This window comes from Silurus meridionalis, chromosome 4, assembly GCF_014805685.1.
Source record: "Silurus meridionalis isolate SWU-2019-XX chromosome 4, ASM1480568v1, whole genome shotgun sequence".
NCBI classification, from domain to species: Eukaryota; Metazoa; Chordata; class Actinopteri; order Siluriformes; family Siluridae; genus Silurus; species Silurus meridionalis.
In genome coordinates this window covers 10,130,995-10,157,315 of record NC_060887.1, presented here as the reverse complement: position 1 = coordinate 10,157,315, position 26,321 = coordinate 10,130,995, and the positions used below count along the sequence as shown (strand labels likewise).

The 26,321-nt window shown below is 41.4% G+C and overlaps 2 protein-coding genes across 2 annotated transcripts; one reads left to right on the top strand and one right to left on the bottom strand.

Annotated features, from left to right (window-relative positions):
• Positions 1-351: 351 nt before the first annotated feature.
• rps27.2 (ribosomal protein S27) lies at positions 352-5,764 on the bottom strand. The gene is made up of 4 exons (XM_046846944.1): positions 5,650-5,764; positions 3,928-4,036; positions 3,717-3,827; positions 352-633 (listed from the first exon to the last, which is right to left on the bottom strand). Exons 1-4 carry the CDS (start codon positions 5,653-5,655, stop codon positions 605-607), a joined length of 255 nt encoding a protein of 84 aa, XP_046702900.1. The 5' UTR covers positions 5,656-5,764; the 3' UTR covers positions 352-604.
• A 7,257-nt stretch (positions 5,765-13,021) lies between these two features.
• rab13 (RAB13, member RAS oncogene family) lies at positions 13,022-24,885 on the top strand. The gene is made up of 8 exons (XM_046846927.1): positions 13,022-13,635; positions 16,267-16,327; positions 17,828-17,888; positions 19,295-19,372; positions 22,303-22,392; positions 22,478-22,543; positions 22,719-22,769; positions 24,067-24,885. Exons 1-8 carry the CDS (start codon positions 13,512-13,514, stop codon positions 24,139-24,141), a joined length of 606 nt encoding a protein of 201 aa, XP_046702883.1. The 5' UTR covers positions 13,022-13,511; the 3' UTR covers positions 24,142-24,885.
• The last annotated feature ends 1,436 nt before the right edge of the window (positions 24,886-26,321 follow it).

Sequence of the window (26,321 nt, the reverse complement as noted above, 5' to 3'; positions counted from 1 at the left end):
AGTTTTGCACTCAAGTCTTCCAAAAGTTGAATGAATTGAAAATGATAAATATATGATAATCATACTGCATAGAATAGTTATAGGCAGGAACTCTTATAATCGCAGTCTGGCATCGAGATTAGGATAGGTTCGTTTCTCTTATCATCAGAGTTCTTCCTCACCATCACCACGTCTGGCTCACTCATGCAAAAATGTCCATTTTTAAAAAGATTACAATTAAAATGTAAATTTGAGGATGCTGAAAATAAAAACTTAAAAATGCGTTTAATCGAAAAACCATAAAATGTATTGGATTAGTCTAGTGTGGTTATCCTGTTATTGTACATAAAAAAACAAAAACAAGAACCAATGTAATGAAAAAACATTTATTTAAAGGATTTTATAGTGAGAAACAGGTTTGGCAGTCATGAGTTACAGTTTAGTTAAAACAAGGCCTTTAATCCTTCAACAGCCACGATTTAGCTCCATGAGGAGGCCTATTCCCTTTCTACATGACCTTTAACTTGACTCGAGGTGTAGGATCATCCTGGGTACTGTAGAGCCTTTGGCCAATCCATCTCTCCTCCTTTGGTCTCTCGTAATTTGCGCTCGGGTAAATGAGAGACTAATGCTGCTTTCTCCTGAAAGAGCATCCTGCACACAGAGACATGTTCATTAAAAACTCGCTCTCGTTTTTAAGAACTCGTACACGAAACGTCAAGGAAACGTCCTTTTTCAGCACAAAAAGGCGAGTTCATCGTGCAGCGCACGAATCACTGGTTTTACCAAGGGCCTGGATGTGTGTCCTGAATAGACACATTCGCAGATTCTTGAAGAGGATAAAATTGTAGCAACGTTCAAAGATCATTTCATGAATTTGATTTGTATTTACATCAAGTAAAAAAATAAAATCAAACGCTTGCACCAAGTGATTGCATTTTTTGCATCAGCTCTACGAGAGCATCTTAAACCTTCCTTATTCAACCAGCAGCATATGTCTTGCAGGTAATGTTATGGGTAACAGCTGCAAAGTATTCAACAAGATATGATCACAAGGGAGGACCAACTTTTTCTATTGTAACCTCAAACAATTAGGGAACGATCAAGACATGACATGGAATAATAGTGAATGGGGAAAAAGGTTAGTGAGCTAATTAAAGGAAATTTACAACATGGATGGAAATAAATTGCCAAATTATTCCAACTTAAAGTGCGTTTACACTGAGCAAGTCGCATAAACAGCCCCCTTCGCTTCTGCTTCCAAAGTTACAGCACCACCAGCATTAAACCAAACTTCACACCACAGTGCTGTTAAACTCAATTCTGACTGGCTGCTCTTCTTTCGGCTGCTCCCATTAGGGGTCATCTATCGGTCTCCATACCCCCTTGTCCTCTACATATGGCTGGGCGATAAATCGATTTTATCGATTAACTCGAATGTGTAGTAAAAACCGGGTTTCTCTTTAACGTCCGCTGACGCTCCCCTCTGGGCTTCCATAGTTTCGAACGAACTCAGCCCTCCCCCGTGCGTTTGCCATAGAGATACACAAACAACATGGCAGCGAGCAAGCAAAGGTAGCAGTACCTCAAACAGAGGCATGCTGTCGATTGGGAGAGATGTAGGGCCCTACGAAATTAACAAGACAGCGGCAGCACAGGACTGCGGTTAAGCAGCCCCATCTTGAAAACACACGGTTAAGCAGCCGCACTTTGTTTAGTGTTGCGGTACTCACGGTATGGGTGCGAGCGGTCAAAATACATGTAAAGACGCTTCAGTACGGCGTTTCCGTTAAGAAACAAAAATCTGAGCATTTGAATAACCATATTCAAACACTCAAAACATTTGTTTGAGGTTTACTCAATCTTTCAAATTCTTTTTTAGAATCTCCCTGTCTATTATATTCTTATTTCAAATTTCAACTTATTTTACTGTGGAGTTTTTAAGAAAAGTAAAGGCAAAATCACTCCAAGCATCACTGCATTTTTAACCATGTCCCACATTCAAACACTCAAAACATTTTTCTTAATAGGTTTGCTCAATATTTAAATTATTTTTATTTACAGTGTCCCTGTCTATTACTCTTAAATTTAATCTTATTTTACTGTGGAGTTTTGGAGAAAATTTAAGGCAAAATCACTCAATTTGTCAACTCATTTTCAATCATGTTCCACATTAAAACACTCAAACATTTTTCTTTGTAGGTTCTCATTTTATGTTATGTTACGTTCTATTTTCACAATTTACAATGGCAGGGCCGCCATCTTATATTTTTGGCTTGTTGTTTCTGAGGGTAAATAAACTTTAATGAAGTTAAAACTTTTTTTGAACATTTTCTTTGTCATATGCAGATTGATTTTAAGCAGGGGGAAAGAATTGATTTAAATCGCAAATCGGATTTTGAGTTTTTTTTTTTAGGCCATATCGCCCAGCCCTACCTCTACATCTGCCTGACTGGTTAAGGGATTAAAAATGCTCAGGTCAGGTTTTTGTTAACAGCATTTACATACGAGTGTTAATACTTAGCTTTTTCTCCAGTTACGCAGGGAGCTGCATTAGTGCTGCTCCACAAACATTAAACTGAGCATTTTAGCTTTGTCACATTTTAGCTTTGTCACGTACATTATTTCCGTTTTATTTATTATCTGATTCTGAACAATGTTTTATTTTGGAAAACTACCGGATTCTCACTGCCACATCTGTCTATAACTCACTCTTGATGCATGTCAAGATTCCTGCCTTGGTCACATGTCTTACCTCCATCCTTTACCTTCTTAAAGGGGCTGCTCTGGCCGCTAACACATCATACATTACCACTAAATTCAAACCCCCAAGTGAGCAAAATGAACAAAACCCAACAAAGTGGATTCATGTTATTATTATACATTATTATTATAATTAGAAAATACTCGTGTTTATGCCGGTTGTATCATTTTAATTTGTTGTATTCATCTGCCACACCTTAAAGGCCGGTCCGTGAAAATGTTGTCTGACATTAAATTGGTCTGTGGCGCAAAAAATGTTGGGGACCGCTGATGTAAAGCTTTGACAGTTTCGTTTTTCATTTTTCTTAGGAGTCATGTTTCATGGTAAAAAACGAATTTTTTTTTTTTTTGTCACACACTTCTGAAGCTAAGAAATCCACTACTTAAACGCAAGTGATAACATTAAAATTGTATTGTGGACATTCCATAACAAAAAATTTTAATAAAACCTAATTAAATAAAAGTTTATACAACATTTATAAAATAAAAATAATAATAAACATAAAATAAATAACATTTATCCATAAATCGCCCTATTTTGTTATTTGTCTCCAAGGTAGAAAATGCCAAGTGAGAAAGTATCCTGACTTTACAGTGAACTACAGCGTTCATGTCGGCTATAAACCACCGTTCTTCAACTGTAACAACAGAAGAAATGAAACAGAATGGACCTAAAATAAAGATAAAAACAAGATACTGCCATGGAGGTCACCTGGCACCTTCCACACAACCCGCCTTAAAAACCAACATGGCGGTAATAAAAGCATGACCACTGTAGGATGATCTCTCTAGATCAACTAATCTTCAGGCTAAATCAATCCTAATCTATGAACTAAGTAACCTTCCAACTACAAAAGAGCCCAGTCTTCACTCATTTCAACTCAACACTTAGGGGCAGTAAAAGTGCCGTGAGCGAAGTACGCAATGTCGCCAGCGGTGCGTTGGTAGTGAAACGTATGCTGTGACTTGTGTACCTTCTGTGAGACGTGCTTTTCCTCCGGTGGGTTGACACAGCACTGTGGAGCATCCCACGCACAACACCACTGTCTGAGCGTGGCTGAACACTGTGGTGATCTTATAGCAACCTGCGAGCACAGACGACAAAAAAATAAATAAATAAATCGGTGCAAGAACACGAGCCATCGAACTGACACGCGCTTGTCGGCACGAGGTTCTCCACGTTACCTGGACATTTCACGTCCATGAAGTAAGAGTTGGGGCTCTGGACAAGCCGCTTCTTCTTGTGCCGCCTCTTCTCTTCCTCTGCAGTCGGGTGCAGCAAGTCTTTCGCCAACTAAAACATTACAAAGAGACAAAGCGAATCACAACTTTGCAAATATGTTCGGGTCTTTTCCAGCCACACGAGTTCTTCCCCGGACTGTTACCATAAATTTTGAAGTACACAAATGTACAGAATATCTTTGGGGGTAGTAGCATTTAAATTTCTCCTGATAGAGCTCTGACCACAACCCTATTAAATACTTCGGGGATGAAATGTGACTGCACCCCAGGCCTCCATATATCACCTACATCAGTAACTGACATTCTAACCCCCTTGTGGCCAAATGAAATATTACAAATCCTCAAAATCGAGTGGAACATCTTCCCAGAAGAGTGGAGGTTACTAGAACAGCAGATGGAGACTCGAAACGAAATGCTCAAAAAAGCACATGTGCTCTGTAACAATGTGCAAATTACATTATAAATAATAATTGTTAGATTTAGCATAATAAATAAATCTATTTTGGGAGGAGGGGGGTGTGTACTGTGCAAAAGTATATAATGTTCCTACTTTATAAAACATTATGAAGTAGGAACGTAGAAAAATTGCATACATTATTCAGACCGAACAAACATTTAATTTTGCATTTAACTCCAGGGATGAGGAGGTTTAAAGCAGGATGGTAGTTTGCTTATTTTTAGTTAAAAAAAAAAAGAAAAAGAAAGCTACTTAATTTTTTCTTTTTTTTTTTAATGCCCACACCTCTATATATGAAATTCACTTACAGTACTAATATTTGCAGGTCTGGACCAAGTGTATGATAATCATATAGTAGACCAGGGTTTAATTCTCCAAACCAAATCCAGATGCGTAGGGTCACAGCTAATGCCCTAATCCAATGCCAATCACAAACCAAAATAAATTAATGGGTGAGACGTGTGTAATCAGGTGTAGAAACCTGATCACTGGCATTTCCCAGTCTTGGGATCTTTTATTTCTTCACCAGATTAGGTCTGGGCCACACCTACACCATATCTAACTTGAACTACAGACCAAAATCATAAGGAATAAACCAATATAAAGTGTTGCAATGGTTCCTGGTGGGAATCATTCTGGAATAAAAATGGTCCTGGAAACAGATGATGGGTAAAGTGTTGAGACATCATCTCCCAAGGAGAGGAAACTCTAATATACATCCTGCTGTATTCAAACTAAGATCAGAAATGTTCTGGAGGTCGATATGATCAGATCAGACAACATGCATCCGTTATGTTTTCTCTTTTGGTTCAGCCTGACTTTTTATTTATATTTAGCTAATCGCATGAGCAGCCTCCATAAAGCCTCAACCCATCTTCTATAGACGGTCTGAGCATTTCCTCACATTTCCCCCCTTCCAGAAACAAACAAATAAACTCGTACATCTCGCCATCGTCTTGTTAATAAACGATTAGAAAAACAATTTGCCTGCCATGCGCTAAACTCGCGTGAACGCCGCCATGTTGTCGCTCAGACACTTCCGACACGTTTTTACTTGAGATTAAAACCTCATTTCCTTCATCGAATCTAATCTAAAGTTCAGTCGGAGTTAAAACGGGACCACGTTTACATATAAAACCGGATCTGTTTAGAAGAAAACAGTTTTTTTCCAACTTGAAAAGGACGCCGTGGGTTCATTCCGGACTTACAGGCATGTTGTTGGCGTATGAGGCCGCGTCGAAAAGGGGGAGGGAGAGGGGGGAAGCGGAAACACGTGTCTCATTTCAAAGGGGGCTGACGTGCGAGGGCAGGAAGCGCCCGTGCGGCCATTTTCAAATGAAAAGTCCATGAAAGTATAGTATATTAAATAGTAATAAAATCATTTTAAACATATATATTTTGAACATATACATACGGAGCAAAGTTGTCTCTGTGTTAGTGTGTATTTTGTTTTTGTTTCAAATAGTTTTAAACAGCAATTCTAGTTATAAAAGTCCTCTGCTGGTGGTGAAAGAAAAGAAGAGGAAAGCCATCAGTTTGGAGCAGAAAATGAAAATTATGAATCAGCATGAAGCAGGAAAGACTGTCACGGTCACAGCAACATGATATTTGTGATTTAAGACAGGGGTCGATAGAGGATTACCTGAACAGTATATACACATACACCAATCAGGCATAACTTTATGGCCACCAATCAGACATAAGGTTGGTGAAACAGAATTGAGATCAGTGAAGTGATGAGAAAAGGAGGCAGGAGTACAAGGAGATGCGGCAGCAGGTAAAGTAGGATGTGGCGAAAGCCAAGGAAAAGGCATATGAGGAGCTGTATGAGAAGTTGGACACTAAGAAAGGAGAAAAGGATTTGTACCGATTGGCCAGGCAGAGGGACCGAGCTGGAAAGGATGTGCTGCAAGATATAAAGGATGGAGTTGGAAGTGTGTTGAGAAGAAGGATGGAGTATTTTGAGCAGCTGATGAATGAGGAAAATGAGAGAGAGAGAAGGTTGGATGTTGTGGAAATGTGAAGCAGGAAGTGGATAGGATTAGTAAGGAGGAAGTGATTCAGAGGATGAAGAGTGGAAAGTCGGTTGGACCAGATGACATACCAGTAGAAGCATGAAGATGTTTAGGAGAGATGGCAGTGGAGTTTTTAGCCAGATTGTTTAACAGGATTTTGGAAGTTGAGAGGATGCCTGAGGAATGATGAAGGAGTGTGCTGGTACTGATCTTTAAGAATAAGGGAAATGTGCCGACCTGCAGTAACTACAGGAGAATTAAGTTGATCAGTCACACCATGAAGTTATGGGAAAGAGTAGTGGAAGGCAGGCTGAGAGAAGAGGTGACCGTCTGTGAGCAACAGTATGGTTTCATGCCAAGAAAGAGCACTACAGACACAGTATTTGCTTTGAGAATGTTGATGGAGAAGTATAGAGAAGGTCAGAAAGAGTTGCATTGTGTGTTTGTGGATTTAGCGAAAGCGTACGACAGGGTGCAGAGAGAGAAGTAGTGGTATTGTATAAGAAAGTCTGGTGTGTCGGAGAAGTATGTGAAGGTGGTGCAGGACATGTATGAGGACAGTGTGACGGCAGTGAAATGTGCAGTAGGTACGACAGACTGGTTCAGAGTGAAGGTTGGACTGCATTAAGGATCGGCCCTGAGCCCTTTCCTGTTTGCAGTGGTGATGGACAGGTTGACGGACGAGGTCAGGAGTCTCCCTGGACTATAGATGTTTGCGGATGATATTGTGATTTGTGGTGAGAGTAGGGAGCAGGTTGAGAAGAGCCTGGAGAGGTGAAGGTATGCACTGGAGAGAAGAGGAATAAAAGTAAGTAAGAGTAAGACAGAGTACATGTGTGTGAATGAGAGGGAGGGCAGTGGAGAGGTGCGTTTGCAGGAAGAAGAGGTGGAGAAGGTGGAGGAGTTCAGGTACCTGGGGTCAGCAGTGCAAAGTAATAGAGAGTGTGTTAGAGAAGTAAAGAAAAGAGTGCAGGCAGGGTGGAGTGAGTGGAGAAGAGTGACAGGAGTGATTTGTGATACAAGGGTATCTGTAAGAGTGAAAGGGAAGACATGCAGGTAGTTGGTTTAAAAGAGGCAGATGTAGAGGATAGAGGGGTATGGAGACGAATGATCCGCTGTGGCGACCCCTAATGGGAGAAGCCGAAAGAAGAGGAAGAAGAAGAATCAGGCATAACATTATAAACACCTTCCTTATGCTGCTTTGTACAGTTTTGGAGATGCTCTAAACCAGTTGTTCAGTCATCACATTTTGGCCCTCACTCAAATCCTTACACTTAAACATCATTCTTGCTCCTAACAAGTCAACTTTAAGGACAAAATGTGCACTTGCTGCCTAATATATCCCACCCAATAACTGGTGCCATGATGAAGAGATAATCAGTGTTATTCATTTCACCACTCATAATGTTATGTCATAGTGCCATATCAGTTATAGCTTACTTTTGTTGTGTTCTTTTTTCAAACAGGTGACATGTGGCATAAAACGATGGGTTATGTAATGCTTTGGGCGTGACCAACTACGGAAGCTCTTATGACACCACGTCTGTCTTGACAGACAGGTCGACCTGAGATCAGGCTCCGCCGGGTTCTTTGATAACAGAGTGAGGTGTTTCACTATGGGAATCGACACCATGTCTGTCTTGACAGACAGGTCGACCTGAGATTAGGCTCCGCCCCACCTTTATCCCTCAGGTCGACCCCTTCTAACATCATTGCAGCGAGATTTCTTCCCGTCCCCATGCAAGTAGGGAAGTGCTGGTGAAACACCTCACTCTGTTATCAAAGAACCCGGGATTACGTTAAGTAACCCATCGTTCTTTTTCTAACTTCGCTCGGTGTTTCACTATGGGAGATATAGACCACTCCCGGATTGCATATATATATATCCCGCTACACCCAATCACATTGGCTCAAGACGTCTGGCACTCAGCACTGCGTGTGCCAAGGATGACTCAGACACATCCAGTCTATAAAACCGCACAAAGGTGTGTGGCTTTGCCCAACCAGCCGCCGCACAAATTTCCTGAACAGAAACTCCCTTAAGTAGGGCCCATGATGTCGCCATCCCTCTAGTAGAGTGGGCCCTGAGACCCACAGGTGCCTGAGAACCACAGCATTCATACGCTATAAATATAGCCTCCACAATCCAGCGGGACAGCTTGACAACGCCTTCCCTTTGTGAGGAGTAGCCCGAAACACAAACAGCTGGTCAGATTTCCTGAAACCCGCTGTTCTCCTGACATACGTATGGAGGGCCCGCACTGGGCACAAGGAACTCAATCTCTCCTCCTCTTGAGGTGAGAACGGAGGAGGGTGAAAAGCCGAAAGTTCCGTAACGGTACATCTATAAGAAGAATCCACCACTTTAGGTACAAACGCCGGGTTAGGGCGAAAGAAAACTTTCGTGAGCCCAGGGGCAAACTGTAAACAGGATGGACTGAGAGACAGGGCTTGCAGCTCGCTCACACACTTAGCAGTCACTAGAGCCACAAGCAATGCCGTCTTAAGAGAAATAAATTTCAGCCCTACGCCATCCACCGGCTCGAAGGGGTGATGAGAAAGGGCCTCCAAAATCAAAGACAGGTCCCACTGAGGCACTAACCGCCGAGACACCGGCCTCTTACGACGTGCACCTTTCATAAACCGGCTAATCAAAGGGTACCGACCCGCAGGTTCGTTACTAAACCCGACATGACACGCAGAAATAGCCGCCAGATACACCTTAAAAGTACAAAAAGCTTTCCCTTTATCCAGCAAATCCTGGAGAAAGCACAAAATGTCTCCCATAATGTCTATATAAGACAAAATCCGAATCCCGCTGTTTCTCAACAGCAAAAGAGCCGCCTCCACACACTTGCTGAAAGTTCTCGGCGCGAGAGACAGTCCGAACGGAATGGTTTGAAACTCATAGGCAGTGCCTCTGTGTGCAAACCTCAAAAACGGGTAAATGTCTATGTGAAAATACGCATCCGATAGATCGATCGTCACAAACCAATCGTTTGGACGGATCGACCGACAGAGTGCTTTGTGTATCAACATTCTGAATGAATATTTTCTCAGGTGCTTGTTTAACACACGCAAGTCCAAGATTGGACGAAGAGATGTGCTTCCTCTCTTCGGGATCACAAAGTACCGGGATTAAAAACCCTCCGGAACAACTCTGATTGCCCTTTTGCTCAAAAGAGAGTCGATCTCAGCCGTTAGGACGCGAGCCGACTCTCCTTCGGCCACCGAGACCAACACACCGTTGAATCTGGGTGGTTTCATTGCGAATTGAAGCCTGTATTCCCGTGCTTAACACCCACGGATGAACAGCGCATGCCAATTGACGAGACGTGCAGAAAGGGAACCCCCGCGTACACAACTCTGGTCGCGCATTGATGACGTCACAACCGTCACCGTGCTGGGCTCCCCTGGCAGAGCGAGCGCGCCCTCCAGCGGTAAAACTAGGGGGGTGCACGCTGAATTCTTAGAATTTTTGCACACTATCGCCCTCGGCTGATCGCCTGGATGTGAAAGTGCCACATTTATTGAGTTTTTTATTCTTGAACACATCGCCCTTAGGCCGTGGCTTGGTTGCGATGATGAATTCTTTATTGCGCAATCGTCTGAACTGACGTGCGAGTGAACAAATGTTGTGAGTGCTTGGTGACACTGAACATTTTTCCTTATAACTCGAACCCGAGGAGAAACTAGGGAGGAAGCCCTTACGGAACTTAGAATCGGGCTGTGTTCCCGTCTCCTTTTCTTCGCCAGCGGAGAAAGGAGGATAGGAGAACATTCGTGTGTCAGGTTGCACGCTTCTTCTTCCGCTCCTCTGGGGTGCGGTTTCTAGCCACCACGGCCGCAAATGAATGCTTTCCCCACGGTCCCGAGCCATCCAATCTCTGACGTTGACCAGCTTGCTGTCCGCCGGGAGCCGATCTTGCACTCCTCGTGCTCATCGGTCTCCCTCTCACAGCCGCGGCTGCGGCAAAACCCTGTTGCGCTGGCTGAGGGGGGGGTTCTGAGACAGCTTACGAGGCAAACAAAGGTTGAATGCTTCATCCTCCTGTTTCCTGAGAATGCTGGTTTCTCTCATCTTCTCTAGAGCTGGACCGAACAGACCTTTAGTGGGGTCGTAGGCAGCATCCATGACTTCCGCTTTCTGTGAGTCACCCAAGCCTGACAGGTTAAGCCACAACGCTCTCTCACCTGACACAGCCAAGCCCATCACGCGGCCGCAGCCCTGAACTGCGCCCTGTGAAGAGCGCAGGATTAGGTCGTTCACCACACAGATCTCGTCCCAAAGTACCGGGTTAGGTACTCCCGTGTCAAGCTGTCATCCCATCTCCTCTAAAATCTCCGCCTGGTATGCGGACAGCAAACTCACCGCGTTTAGCGAGCACACTGACTGCGCTGCGTATTTATACATTCTTTGATGGATGGACGCCGTCAATCTCTCGATTTTTTCAGGCAGCGCAATTTGAGAGGAGGCAGAGATAGAACGCCAATTCGGATGGAGGTGATAAGCCACCGAAGGCTCCACAGCCAGGGGTCCGGCCAACCCCAGCTCTTCCATCCCTTGAATCTCTCCAAATGTTTCACCGGCATCGACGCGCAGCGAGCGCATGCTTGCGGGTCCACGAGCGACGTTTGAGCGTGCTTCGGGCCCATGCACGTGATGCACATCGGGTGAGGGTTCCTGCCCGAGATGGTTGCTCTACATGATAATGGACACGGGCGGGATGCAACCTCCCTGATCTTCGGCTCATTCCCTTTGGTGGGGGGGAAGACCGTCGACATGGCTGAGTACGAAGAATACTAGACTCGTCACAACACGTTAGTCTGCCAATGTTCGCAGGGTAGTTAGCCCTCCGAAGGCTTCGCCTTGACGCGCTAAGCCTGTAATAGCTTGACGCTACTACGTTCCCACCGTGTAACTTAATACCAGCAGGTTGGAATAGGAATAGATCGCCTCGACGCGGACGCTATTCCGTGACGTCGCTCAGCAGGATCCCGTACGACTGACCTCGCGTTCGGTGGCGGAATCCAATGACGGCCCACACGATGAACAGTTAAGCGAAAACAGCCGAGAACTGGATGTGCTGAGAGAGCTTAGTGTAGTCCCTCACAGGAAGAAAGCGCGAATGATGTTAGAAGTGGTCGACCTGAGGGATAAAGGTGGGGTGGAGCCTGATCTCAGGTCGACCTATCTGTCAAGACAGACGTGGTGTCATAAGAGCTTCCGTAGTTGGTCACCCCCAAAGCGATTCCCATAGTGAAACACCAAGCAAAGTTAGAAAAAGAACCTTTAAAGCTACAGTGGCTAATGTGTGCGGTCATTTTAATAAACCTTTTTCCTATGAAAGTAGCAACTTTGTGTCTTTTTGACAAAGCCACTGTCTCTAAACTTTACAAAATAGGAGGTCTCAAGACAGTCTTTACATTATATACACTTACAAAATATAATGCACAAAAAAAAAAAAAAAAAAACCCAATGTGTCAACCAGGACCGAGGTGCAACATAAAATCAAAATGAAAAATACAACGAAACACAAAACTAACCTGGGCACGATCTAAAGTGTACATGTGTGACATTTATAGCAAAAAAAACCCCCAACAACAACCATAAGACAATGAGACGATAGACACAGAGATACTGCAGTGTCCGATAAGTAAAAGAAAGATTTGTGCACATTGATTTGTCTGTATAATTATAAATATTGTACATGCAAACACTGAAGTGTTTTAGCATTGAATTTGTGCAAGCAGTTGTGTGTGTAAGTCCAGTACAGTCCAGTATTAAGGAGTCAAATGTTTTGCTGAAAGAATCTGTTCCACAGTCTGTCTGTGAGGGCCGACTGCTTCTTTACCTTTTCCCAGATGGCAGGAGAGTAAAGAGTGTGTGTGAGGAGTGTGTGTGATTATGCTGGTGGCTTTGTGGATGCAGGGTGTGTTGTAAATAATAATATGACAACAGCACTGGTATTAAAAAAAACAATTCATAAATTAAACATAGAAAGCAAGTGGGTTGTTTCCTTCCATTAATATTTTTTAATTGGAAATACGCTTTAAGAGGAAAGATTTGTTTTAAGTGAAATTAATATATTTAAATTAAATGACTGTAAATTAGGATACTGTTGAAAATTGATTTAAGTAAATCCCCCTCTCTTCCTCTCACATTTTCACAATCTCTGTCCTCCTATTGAGGTTTATTTTTTAATGATTTGGAAATTGAAGCATTGAAGGACACGTTGAAGCTGTTTTATTAAGATTAAAACGGTACTAAAACTAAAACAATCCTGCGCATGCGCAGTCCGTACCCTCGGCTACAAATGGGATGAATTTGCGCCCCCTGCTGTTCTATTCTTTCACATTGCACTCTCTCTCTTTCTCCCTCCGTCTTTTACTCTTTCTCTCTCTCTTTTTTTTCTTAACTTACATCACCATCATGTTTTGTATCCCAATATTAAAAATGTCAACTGTTTAAAATTGAAACAGTTCTAAAACGAGCGCAGAAGTCCAGTCCGGCGCATGCGCAGTGCACACTCTCGCGTATACATTTGAGGAAATGGCGCCCCTGCTGTTCCATTCCTACACATTGCACTTTTCTTCTTTAATGGAGCGCGTGCCTCTCCCTCTCTACGTAAGCCTCTGGGAACTCGGTAAAGGAAAACTTTTTTTCGGGGGAAAAACGCTGCCGTGCTACGCGCATGGATGGACACACGGCCTTCCGTTGAACGAAGGAGGGAAGAAAACTGTCGAGACTCCAAGGGATCGTGGCGAAAACTAGAGCAAAAGTGAAGCGATTTCTTTGGGGGTGTTTTTTTGTTGTTCTTTGAGCGCAAAAGAGAAAGTTTTGAACCGGAGGAAACCGGAGCAACGCAGAGAAACGGGTTTACCGGTGACACTTATTTTCATTTTTGAATTCCTCCCCCAACCTCCACGACACAGGGATATAACACTAAATGGGTGTTAATCCGCGCTCAGGTTAATGTTTTGAGCGAGAAGTAAAAAAAAAAGTTGCTTTTTGTTTTAAATAATAGTAATAATAATAATCCGGATAAAAAATTATGGCAAAGAAATACGACTTCCTCTTTAAATTGCTGCTGATTGGTGATAGCGGAGTGGGAAAAACATGTCTGATCATCCGGTTTGCAGAGGATAATTTCAATTCCACATACATATCAACTATCGGTGAGTACTGAAAGTGGAGATTCAGGCGTCATGCGGTATAACGAGTCTTTTCAGGCTCTTTCCCTCTCCGGTTTAATGGTCATGTCAGCACACGTCCTGTCACCTCCTTAGATCATTCCTTATTATCAGAGCTGTGAGGCTTCTTCTCGTCTTCCTCCTCCTCCTCCATATTACACATCTCTCCTTTCCCACCTTCTCCGCTCTCCTTTCACTTTCTCATTCTCAAAATCCTTCTCGTTAACATTTTCAAGAAATAAATCACGATCCCATTCCACATTGTTTTCTTTTGCTCTCACAACAACCTCAGTTCAGTCTCCCAAGGAGAAGTTCCACCAGATTTTGGAGTGCTTGCAGAGATTTGAAGGTTCATTCAACCAAAAGGAGGTCTACGGCACAACTCCAAAGGTTCTCAGTAGGGTCGAGGTCGGAGATCTTCTACTCCAAACCGTGTAAAGCATATCTTCATCTTCATGGAGCTGGCGTTGTGCACTTTGTGTGACTTGGGTCTCCTTGTTCAAGTGTGTGTGTGTGTGTGTGTGTGTGTGTGTTCAGAGAAATTGCTGGGGGGATGTCAGGTGTCCCATTCCAGTATGACACTTGATTCCAGTATCACAATGCTCCTGTGCACAAAGCCAGCTCCATGAACTTCCACTTACATGGTTTTGAGTGGAAGATCTTGCGTGGTCCACAATAGAGCTCTGATCTCAACCCTGATGAACACCTTTGGGATGAATGTGAATGCTGACTGCACCCCAGATCTCCTCACCTCACCTACATCAGTACCTGACTTTACCATCACCCTTGTGGCTGAATGAGCACAAATCTGCTCAAACAACTCTAAAATCTGGTGGAACATCTTCCAAAAAGAGTGGAGGTTACTGTAACAGCAAATGGAGACTAAATGTGGATTGGGATGTTCAAAAAAACACATTGAATCTTATTTTCTGGTGTCCATAAACTTTTGTCTATTTAGTGTACGATTGTAAAAATCTTTATATGAATGTATGTAAGGCACGATATGTCCTGTACTGTATTTAAAGTGTGTGTATAATATACATAGTGTATATATAAATGTATAAGAATAAGCTCGGATATGCAATTATATACAAATAATGATTGATGCAATACAATATATATATAATGATTACATCATTAGTTCTTACAGTGTTCAGGATGGGATTTATTTACTGTATAGTACATGCTTTTTTTTGTTTGTTTGTAAGTGAGCATAGTGTTTTTGGAGTCCAATTTCTTTCTCAAACATAACATTTTATGATTTTCCTTTCCTGAAAACACAGACACGTCTATACAACCCAGCAGCCGGTGCACTTTATTTAATCGCCAACATTTAGAACGTGCATGCTCAATAGAGGCATACAAACAAAAGATGATGTGAAAACAAATGTCCATCATAAAGTCTCTTTGAAATGTAGTGGAACCAATTTGTTAGATTGACAAACAAACATAAACCAATGACATTTGCATAAACCAACCTGAAGATTAGATCCCTATCTATAGGAGAATATTTTGAAGCCACGAGAAGCTGAAAAATGAGAGAATAATTATGAGCCATTGTACAAGCATTAGGAATAGCAATACAACAAATCGGAATGTTCTGGATTTTAAAAAAAAAGAAAAAGGAAATTACTCTTGTACTAACTACCTGACATCACAGAAGTAAGGCAAGGAAAATAGCAGTTGATGACAAACATTGTGAGAGCTATGAAGAAAACCCCCCAAAAAAACAGTCAGTGATGACACTAATAATCTTCAGAGGACTATAATGATGGTATCGGTGTTGGTAATATAGAGGCCCGTCCGTCAGCAGTAAGAATCTAAAGGCCAGATAGGAACTAACAAAGAAGGATTGAGACGAGCGACACCATGTCTGGATCCAAGACTTAATTGACCAAAGAGTGGAGAAAGAAAGGATCTGCTCATGATCCAAAAACTACAAGCTCAATAGTCAAGCACAGTGGAGGTAATCACAGTGTCAATTTATGGTGCAGGTTCACAAATCTTTAATTGCTTATTTATGCACAGCAGAAAGAATTCATTTTGTCTGCCAGTTTACAGACTTGTCTTATTGTGGCCCGCACAACAAAGGACTTCATCAGGCGGGAAAGTGGAAGGTCCTTGACTGGGCAAGTCAAACGCAAACCCCAATTAAAAACCATTTCGACCCCTAAAACAAACAAACAACCGAAAGCAGCGACGGTAAAAGAATACAAAAGCTTGGTGTCAGATTGTCACCGGCTTCACACAGTTATACCATCAAGGGATATGCAACCAACCATTGAGTATTTCATTAGAATTTTCTGTTTCTGTTCCCATACTTTTGCTCACTCTGCTGTTTTCCGACTAGCATTTATCCAAATGTAAAAAAAAAAGTCCATTTCCTTTCGTTTTTTAATTTCCCCACAGGAGGGCTCTTGGAAAAACGCCATGACGGAAATGAACAAATTACAATAGTGTAGTTATCAGAACATCAAACGTTCTCTTGGTTACGATTTCCTTATCAGGTGCTCAGCTTTTTTTTTTCTTCTTTTTTTTTTTCTTCCTGTTAATCCCCTCCTGTCTTTCTTTCTCTTTTTCTTTCTAAATTTGCTCTCTCTCTCTCTCTTCTAACAGGTATTGACTTTAAAGTGAAGACCATCGAGGTCGAGGGGAAGAAAGTCAAGTTGCAAGTCTGGTAAGACCTTCATCTGCTCAACTGTCTCCTGAATCGGTGTTAAACCAGTCACAAACAAAATGAAAATAACACTGAGGCAAAAAAATTAAAAAATTAAAAAATTCCCAGAAAGCAGCCTGCATACGGTGTCTGGGTTTGAAGATCGTAAAACTCAACCATGAAGTCTGACAGACAAATAAACTACTGTGAGAGAAAGAAAAAGCGTCTTCCAGCTCAGTACTGGTGTCAATCTTATTATTATTTTATTTATCTATTTATTCCCCCCTCTCAAACCATTTTTAATAGCAAACTATTAAAGATGTTTAAAAAAAAAAAAAAAAAAAAAAAGATTGGCAATAGTACTGAGCTGGAAGAAGCTTTTTTTTTTTTTTTCTTTCTTCTTACATCTGGAAATACTTCTACATCTTCTATCTTAGAATATATATTCATCAACTGTTTTGAACGCTGGTGTCTGGAAGTTATTCCTGGCTCACCTGCAGCCAGTTCCAAACACAGCTGCTGGACTACCGACTGCCATTAAACAGGAATCGTTTCAACCCGTTTCAGTTTCTCTTCACCAGATTCATGTTGATTACAATGTTTACGTTACAATTTACTCCTTCATACGCTCCATCCCAAACCGTTACACAGGCTATTTTTTTAAATGAAGAGTGAATGTGCTTTCCATTTCATGATCGCTCGAGGCTATGGAAAAGTTTACAATAGTTTTTTTTTCCTCTACACAGCAACACGTCTAAAGATCCAGCCGTGTTTTTTTTTCTTTTCTTTGTTCTAGTATACAAGTCTGCATAAGATCAGTGCCACACCCGGAGAAATGTAGTGCAGTTTGTGGTCTCCTCATTCTTCGTTAACAATCTTTACTGAATCATCTTATATACAAATCACACAGGAATTACAGGAGCAGCTTCCATTCTGGCTGGAAGGATACGGGTTTATAAGTGCCGTAAATTCCACCAGTGACGGTAAAAAAAACAGTTTGCAGTGCACCTGTATGCTGTGCCAACAACAAGAAACATATGTACATATTAAATAATGTCCTTACAAAGACATCGGCAAAATCGGATCTTCTTTCTTTAAATCGACGCATTTTCAGCACACGGCTGCCTAAAAACCCGGTTTGCGAATCCGCTTCGGATTAATCAGCAGTTAAAAAGGAATCTCCTGCGGTACGCATTTTGACAGGGTCCTGGTTATAGCCAGGATACAGCAGTTACGAAGCTAAACGAATGAACGCGTTCTTGGGGGGGATTAGTTTTTTAAGGATACTAGATCCAGTGCGAAGATTTCCTCGCACACATTACTGTGTCTGATTCGAAATGTCCTGGACTTTGGGCCGCGATTCAGATGTTATCAGCGTGCTGAGGTCGAAAGGCAGACCCACTCGTAACGTGTTCGCCCGATAACGCAGAGTCCGTCCTAGCGCTAAATGTATCGCACCGATTTGCTAGCCGTTTCCGATTATGCATATTCATGGGTTGCTGTTTTTGTGCTATTTTGCAGGGACACAGCAGGACAGGAGAGATTTAAGACCATCACTACAGCGTATTACAGAGGAGCTATGGTAACGCACACGCATCGTATACCTACACATGTACCGTACGAAATGAAAGACGCCCCAATTGTGGCAGCTTGAGCTTTTGAACAACACTCTAGAAACCACAACAGCGCTGTTTTTTTTATTTTTTTATTTTCTTTGAAGCAATAGTTCTGTGTATTGTCCCACACTCTCTTGTGTTGTCTGTCTGTCGGCACTTTATGTAGCTTTATGTTGTGTGTTGTAGGGCTATGCTGTTTAGTGTAGCACCAGGGTTCTGGAGGAACGTTGTCTCGTTTTTACTGCGTACCACCGTGTATAGTAGAAATGACAATAAAAGCCTCTTGACTTGACCCGAGTTAATTTTCATAGTTTCAGCAGACAAGCATTTGCCCTATGATCCAGAGCTCACGAGTTTCTCTGAGAATGTTACCTTGCACGAGTAGCAGTTTTTTGCACGCCTCAGCGGAAGGTTCTTGCGCCGTCACGGTGTAAGGGATATGGCAAAAAAAAGAAAAGGCAGCTGAATTTGTTGTTGCTTTGTAAATTGAATTAAAAAAAAATTGAAGCAACAGGTTTATCGGAATACAATGGCATCTTTGGTGTTAAATAGAATAATTTGGGTAATTAAATTTTTTATTTTTTTTGGTAGTTGCACTATATGGACAAAGTCTGTGGACATCTGCTCATAAGATCTGTGCTTTTTTTTAACATCCCATTCCACGTTTAGTCCCAATTGCTGTCATAATAACCTTGATATTAGTGTGTTTGTGGAGATTTGTGCTCGCATAGCCACAAGGGTGATAGTTAAGTCGGGTATTGATATAGGGTGAGTCAGCGTTATCCCAAAGGTGTTCAATAGGGTTGAGGTCAGAGCTTTATAGCAGACCACTCAAAAACTTTTCCAACCCATGTAAACCATATCTTCATTGGTAGTTTGGGCACGGAGGCATTTTCATGTTGGATGTAATGTTACCACTGAACTTTGTGACTGGAAAAATCAGGTGTTCTGATACTTTTGTTCAAATAATGTATGTTGTTTAAAGGGCGTCGAGTTCTTTTGTTGGACCTTGTGTTCTGACGTGAGGTTGAGTCCCTATTGTGAAGTAGGAAAAGTGCAGATGACCCCTTCAACATTTTTCTGTTTGGTATTAAGAGGAAGAAAGTAGAGAATTGCAGTTTTGAATGTCTAAAAAAATCATTAATTAATGCAGCACCCTGAAGTGTTTGTAAGTTCCTGCCCGTGTGTGTGTACCGCTTCGCTCTTTCTAATCGTGTCCTTGATGAGACGTCATGCTATTCATTATTAATATAAATATCTTCACACTTTACTCAAAACATATGAACTGTTACATTTTGTATTGACTTTTTTTTTTTTTTTTTCCATGTAATCCCATGGAACATGATTTTATATAATTTTTTTTTTATTTTAGGGGATCATCCTTGTGTATGATATTACTGACGAGAAATCCTTTGAGAACATTCAAAACTGGATGAAGAGTATCAAGGAGGTAAGAATGAAAGGCACTTTTATTTATTTTTTTTTGTGGTGGAACAGGCTCCCATATGAATCTTCTCGCTGTTTTCTCCCCGTTCCTCCATTATTTCATTCTACAGCGTCTTCTGTGTTTACCTGAGTTTATCTGGTCTTCCGTCAGTAATAATGGTCCGTGGAGAAACAAAATGCTCCATGTGTAGTTAAATGGACTGAACGAATAAATAATTTGCTGTAGTAATGAGTTACTAGTTACTTTATAATATACATGTATGTATGTATGTATACAGTACAACCCTCACATTTCAGCAATCATTTTAGTAAATCTTCTCAACTGACAATACTATAGAAGTGAAACTGGAATATATTTTAGAGTAGTCAAATGTGCGTTATTAAAAAACTGGTAACAAAAGTGAGTAAACCCAAGTGATAACAGCTGTATGTGACCGTGCAAAGCCACACGTCCTATTCATCATGTTCATGTTTTTGTCTGCTGGCTAGGACCATACAAATTTGTGTATCTTGTATTAGAGCAGTTAAAATGTGGTGCTTTGAGTACAATTCTCTTGTACTGACCACTGGATGTTCAACATGGCAGATTGTGACAAAGACTCTCCAAAGATTTGAGAATTAGAATTGTTGCTCTCCACCAAGATGCCGAGGCTATAAGATCGGTAACACCCTGAAACTGAGTTACAGTACAGTGGTCAGGGACATACAGAGGTTTTCCAAGACGGGTTCCACTCAGAACAGCCTTCACAAGGGTCCATCAAAGAAGTTGAGTCCTCGTGCTGTGCGTCAGGTGACGAAGCTACTTAAAAAAAAACAGATCCGTGACTGCTGCCGCATTGCTTTAGAGCAGGGGTGGCCAACCAGTCAGAGACCGAGAGCCACATTTTTTACTGAGTTACCGCAAAGAGCCACATCATACACATGGGCACACATGAACATCACCCATCCCTTCCTCTTACACACACACACACACACACACACACACACACACACACACACCTCTGCTCAGCCAGATTTATTGTAAATGTCCAACACCAACATAATGACAGAAATTGACTCCTACAGTTCTAAGACCACAGGACAGTCATTTTCAACAATGAACACTGCACTGCCTCACACACACAAACTCTTAGTTTAAACAAGTCGACAAACAAAAATATAATAATTTACAATAGCGTTTTTCTTTAACTATGCATGTTACTTAGTGGGACTTTTGGCATTCTTTGCCTTGAACAATCCCCTTCAAATCTGCCTCGTATTCCGTTGTTGCCACTCAAAGCAATTCTTTCACATGTGTGTCAGTCAGAACAGATCGATGCTTTGATTTCACGTGTTTCAGGGTAGAAAACACAGACTTTGTGGGGTTTTTTTTATGTGCGTGTTCACTTCGCTTGAGTTTAATACGGTATTTTCGTCAAATGCGCATGTGCATGAGATGAATATACCGCAGGGGTGGGCAATTGATTTTTTACAAGGGGCCACATGAGAAACCTGAATTGTGTCAGAGGGCCACATGAAACGATAATATTTTAGGGATGCCCCGAAATGAAAATTCAATTCAAAAGTCAATGAAATCCATAATTTTTTGTGTTATGCCTTTTGCCTTGGCACATCACTGGAAAACTTTCCTGCCTTTTCAAAAACGTCCTCTACAGACTTTACTTTTCTGCGCCACATTCTTCTCATATTTAGAATGCCAATCGGGATGTTTGGATTTCAGGTGATAAATTAAACCCGACTTGGAGAAACTCTTTGCAGATACACCCCCTCTTGAAATTTCAGCATTGCATGTTTTGCAAATCGCTCTCCGCACACCACAGACATGTTGCTCTTATCCAGATAACCGTGTGCTGGCTTTTTTTATTGCGTCATTAAAAGTGTGTTTCGTCTGATATACCGCAAAGTTTCCCAGTAAGGGCAAGCTCATTTAAGTCTTAAAATATTGAACTCAAGCGAAGCGAACACGCACATTAAAAAAAAAAAAAAAAAAAACCCACAAACTTCGATATGAACGTAAGAGCCGCATGAAACCAGCCAAAGAGCCGCATGAAACCAGCCAAAGGCTCGCGAGCCGCGGGTTGGCCACCCCTGCTTTAGAGGTTGCAAAAGCAGAAGGTCCACTTGTCAGTGCTCAGACCGTACACCGCACACTGGTTTGCATGGCCATCATCCCAGAAAGAAGCCTCTTCTGAAGATGGTCACAAGAAACCCCACAAACAAAGACATGTCCAAAAGCATGAATTACTGTAACTGTGTTCTGATGAGACTACGATAAACTTATTTGGCTCAGATGGTGTCCAGCATGTGTGGCATGGTGAGGAGTACCAAGAAAATTGTGTCTTGCATACAGTTAAGCATGGTGGTGGTAGGATCATGGTCTGGGGCTGCTTGAATGCTGCTGGTACTGGGGAGCTGCGGTTGATTGAGGGGAAACATGGATCCCAACATGTACTGTCACATTCTGAAGTAGAACATGATGCCCTCGCTTCATGTGTCTAACATCCAGCAGCTCCATGATCTCATGAAGACTCCCAGCAACAAGCTGTGTCAATGGTGCGCACACAAAATATATTTCATTTCTATTGTATTGTGCCTCGAACACAATAAAATGGTTGCTGAAATGTGAGGGGTGCACTCACTTTTGTGAGATGTTGTGTGTATATATACTGTAAGTGTACACAATGATGTGTGTTTTATGTAAATACAGCAATGGCATGAACTGGAGGGCTACGAATCGATGTCCCCCCCCACACTCATTTCTATTTACATTAAATTAGTATCAGTGTATTTAGTAATAACAGTCTTCGCAGCCACACTATTTCTATTTGTATGGAAGTGGTTTCGCTTTGTGTTAGTATAGAAGAGAATCGCAGGTTTTTTGAAGAACTGAAAGGCTAAGTAACCAAGCACACTTTTGTCTTTTGCTTTTGGCAGAATGCATCAGCAGGAGTGAGTCGAATGCTGCTGGGCAATAAGTGTGACATCGAAGCCAAGAGAAAGGTGTCTCAGGAGATGGGGGAGAAGGTAATTTGTGTGCATGATGAGTAGTTTCTAGGGTCTAATGTCAGATTCACCTGCTAACCAAAATATTTTGAATTTTTTATCAAAGCTCGCAAAGGACCATGGGATTCGGTTCTTTGAGACAAGCGCAAAGTCAAGCATCAACGTTGAGGAGGTAAGATTGTACAAACCGAGCACACCAGTTACGTTACGCTGGATGATGGTCCAGAATTGCACAATGATGCACATGATTTCATGACCTGATGTTGCCTCATTGGTATTGGTCATGATAGTTTTTGTGCGGAAGTGTTGCAATCTCATCCACAATTTCTCTCTCTCTCTCTCTGCAGTCTTTCCTTTCTCTGGCTCGAGATATATTAATGAAATCCAGCATGAAACCGGTGAGTTTGCTGTTTTATTCGAAAAAATGTTAGTATATATCGATGAATTCCTCGTATTTTTACATAATTCTCAAATTGCAGCCCCTTATATAATTAATTTAATCAAACCATCTACAACCCATCCATAATTTGTGAATAATGATAGCTTCTGGGATTTTTTTCAATTCATGCCCAGTGGCCCCTCCAACAATTTTCACTCGAGTGGACACAGAGGTTCAGTTCAGCACCATCACTTGAACGTTTTGCTGTTTTGAGGATCGTTTTGAGCGTAAATGCTGCCAGTGCTCAAATAGACTATAATGAGCATCACAGTTCTGGATGCCTTCCAAAATCACTTGGATGTTAATGTCACTGTGTATACAGAGAATAGATTTAAGAAAAGCTGCCTGGTGTGATTTCAAACGAAAGTGGTGCTGCTTGTGCAATAAAAGAACAAAATGCATTCAACGTGATTTGGCCTGAATAAAACCAAAGGACGACTTCACCTCAAATAGTCAACATACACCGACAAACCACATGAACGTGATCCGCAAATCATATATAGATTCATGTGTTTAAGCCGTCAAAAGCTGCGAGAACAATTTTTTGTGCCTTGAAGAGGACAATACACTCGGTTAAATGTTACTCCAATAAAAGTGTCCATTTAAACTGTTGGTTGAGTTTTTGCCTTCAAATGTACTCGCATATCCGAAGTACTAAGATTTATTATGGCTATAATGTTCCCATTATCATTTTTGTCACAAGACTCTTTGCTTAATCAACACGGGTCATGTGAAAAGATTCTAATGTTGCTCTCAGCACACCAATCTATTCATTAGAATGATATTAATGAGTCAATCGCTGACTGACATCTAATAAAATGAGTCCAAAAAAAGGTATTCGCTCTATTGGCGATGAGGAATGGTGGTGGTGGTGGTAAGAACTGCCCAACAGATCACTCCAAACTCTCCCATACACTTGGTGTTTAGCTGGATTGAGATCTGCTGACTGGAAATCCAGAGCACCACCATGTTCATCGTCATCCAACATTAACTTGAACCAGAACCTCTTGTGCACTGTGGGTGAGGGTGTTTTCTCCCTGTAAAACACCATCAATCATAAAATATAGTACTTATAATTCTAAAGGAAATAATTTCTGCCAATTGCCATATTGTCTTGGACAGTCATCCTTAATTTCAGTTCCCCCCCCCCCCAAGTATGTGGATTGAATCTAAGCACATTTGTACATTGCACAAAGCCGATTCAAATGAATACATTCTAAGGAATTTTTTTTTTTTGTATTCTTTTCTTTTTCCAGGGCTCATCCGGCCGTGAAGTCAGACTCACCAGCCCCAACCCGGAGAAAAAGACATCCAAGTGTCTTCTGTTGTAAACAAATCACCAACAGACATCATCCAGACCCAGAACACTCCTACAACGCATCAGTATTACACACATAGGAAACGCTAAGTAACGGGACGTTGTGAAAACGTTTAAACAAAAGGTACAAAATAACCCAAAAAATAAAATACCAAATGATAATCCAGGCATAGGTTTGAGGTTTTTTTGTAGATTCGCTGTAACGAGTTCATCACGTTATAATAGCGGGTCATTCTGTAGTCGGGTTCGAGGTATGCAACGTTTTGACATTTTTAACTTTTATATTTCAGCTGGAGTTCAAGTTCAGGTATAAGTACGAACGCTTAGGTAAAACGCTGTGGGAATCTCTCCTCCCAGATGCAAGCTTTAGTGCGCTCGATTTTATCTGTTGCACCATTTTTTTTTTTTTTTTTTTTATCGCCCATAAATTAGGCAAGTCCTGGAATATGACTTAGTGGTGACAAGAATTGTGTTGAAAGCATAATCAGTGATTTCATTCTGACTCACTGGTCTGTGAGTGCACGAGTGCAGGGGGTGATGGGTAAAACCTAGAGTAGATTTCTGGGCCGGAAAGCATTTGCCCTCGGCAGCAGCGAGAAGTACGGTTAAAATTGTTTGCCATTTTGTACAGTCTGTTTCCCTTCCACATATTTTTTATAGGGATTTTAATGCTTCTGTTTATAAACAGCATCATTTAATGTTTTTTCTTCTTTTTTTTTTTTCCGCTGTTTCGGAAATAAAATTGCATCACACCAATGTTGACAGGAATTAAGAGGAAAGTCCTTTATGACATGAACTACAGAGTGTGTTAGGAGCAAGTGAGGTCATAGTGAAGTGTCTAGTTAAGAAAGTGAAGTGTTTTATCTGATTTTGTTTTAGTTTTTTCCTTTTTCTTTTCTTTCTGCTTATAAAAAGTGCATCACTGTGTAGTCTCATTGTAAACCCCCTTCATATTCCCTTCACGCTCATTCCTTTCAGAGAACACAATCCTTTCCCGTATATATATATATATATATATATATATATATATATATATATATATATATATATATATATATATATATATACACGCTGCTTTGAATAAAACTGTAAAAAAAGAAGCAAAGTCAGCAACTTCTACATTCCAAAACGATCGCAGTTTTTTTCGGATCTCGCATCAGTTATACCATGGTCCACTTTGTATACTGTGACTGTACTGTATGTGGGTTAAAAGCTGTCAATAAAGGTACATTTCTGCTTACTGTATGAGATTAATGGTCATTCGGTAATGTGCAAACATATAAGCATGGTCACAGGAATCACTGACTTGTTTGATGAGTTTGAAATTTGTCATTCACATCCTATCACCTTCATGCTCACTTCCTTTTTTTTTTACTCTAAAATAGCATGTATAGCAATGGACATTGTCCTAAAGCAGCTTTACAGAAGTAAAACAATATGAATATACATTTTAGCATCGTAATTGAGTCCCTGTAAAATCCATCCCTAATAAGCGATCCACTAAGGACCGGGGCAAGAAAAAACCCTGAGCTGGTATTCGGAAGAGACCCTTGAAGTAATCCAGACTCAAAAGGGAACCCATTCACATCTGGGTGACAGCGAACATCCATTTATTATAGTTCCATTTTTATCAGTTCTTCCATGATGGAAACTTGCAGCCCTAAGCCATTGTAGCAGAATGTTTATATTAATTGCAATCCAAATCAATCATCGTGGCCCTTAACCTCCATAGTAAACTCATGAAGCTATAGACTTCATGTGGAACCATCCTCAGCTGTAGCCAGTGGTCACCAATTGATCATGATCTCCATCCTCCAGCTCCATCCAGAGGGGGGCATTAGGAGGAATAAAGCAGGGCCGGAAAGTTGAATGAGACAGGATTTTAGAGTGACATTTTAGCACCACCAATTGAGGGAATATCTTTTGAAAGAATGGCAATGAAACTTACTGTGAAGTTCAACAATGCTCCAAAGGTGGTGCTTCTGGTGGCTCATCAGGGTACTACATCTACACTACTAAAAAATTGTATCAGGACACCCATATGTAACATCCTATTTTATATTCAGCTGTTGTAATAATTCCTGGCAAGGCTTCCCATTAGATTTCGGGAGCATGTATGTGGGGGTTTGCACATGTTCATGAAAAAAGCTGAACTGTTTAAACTGTTTTTCTTTTCAAGAAAAGCTGGACATC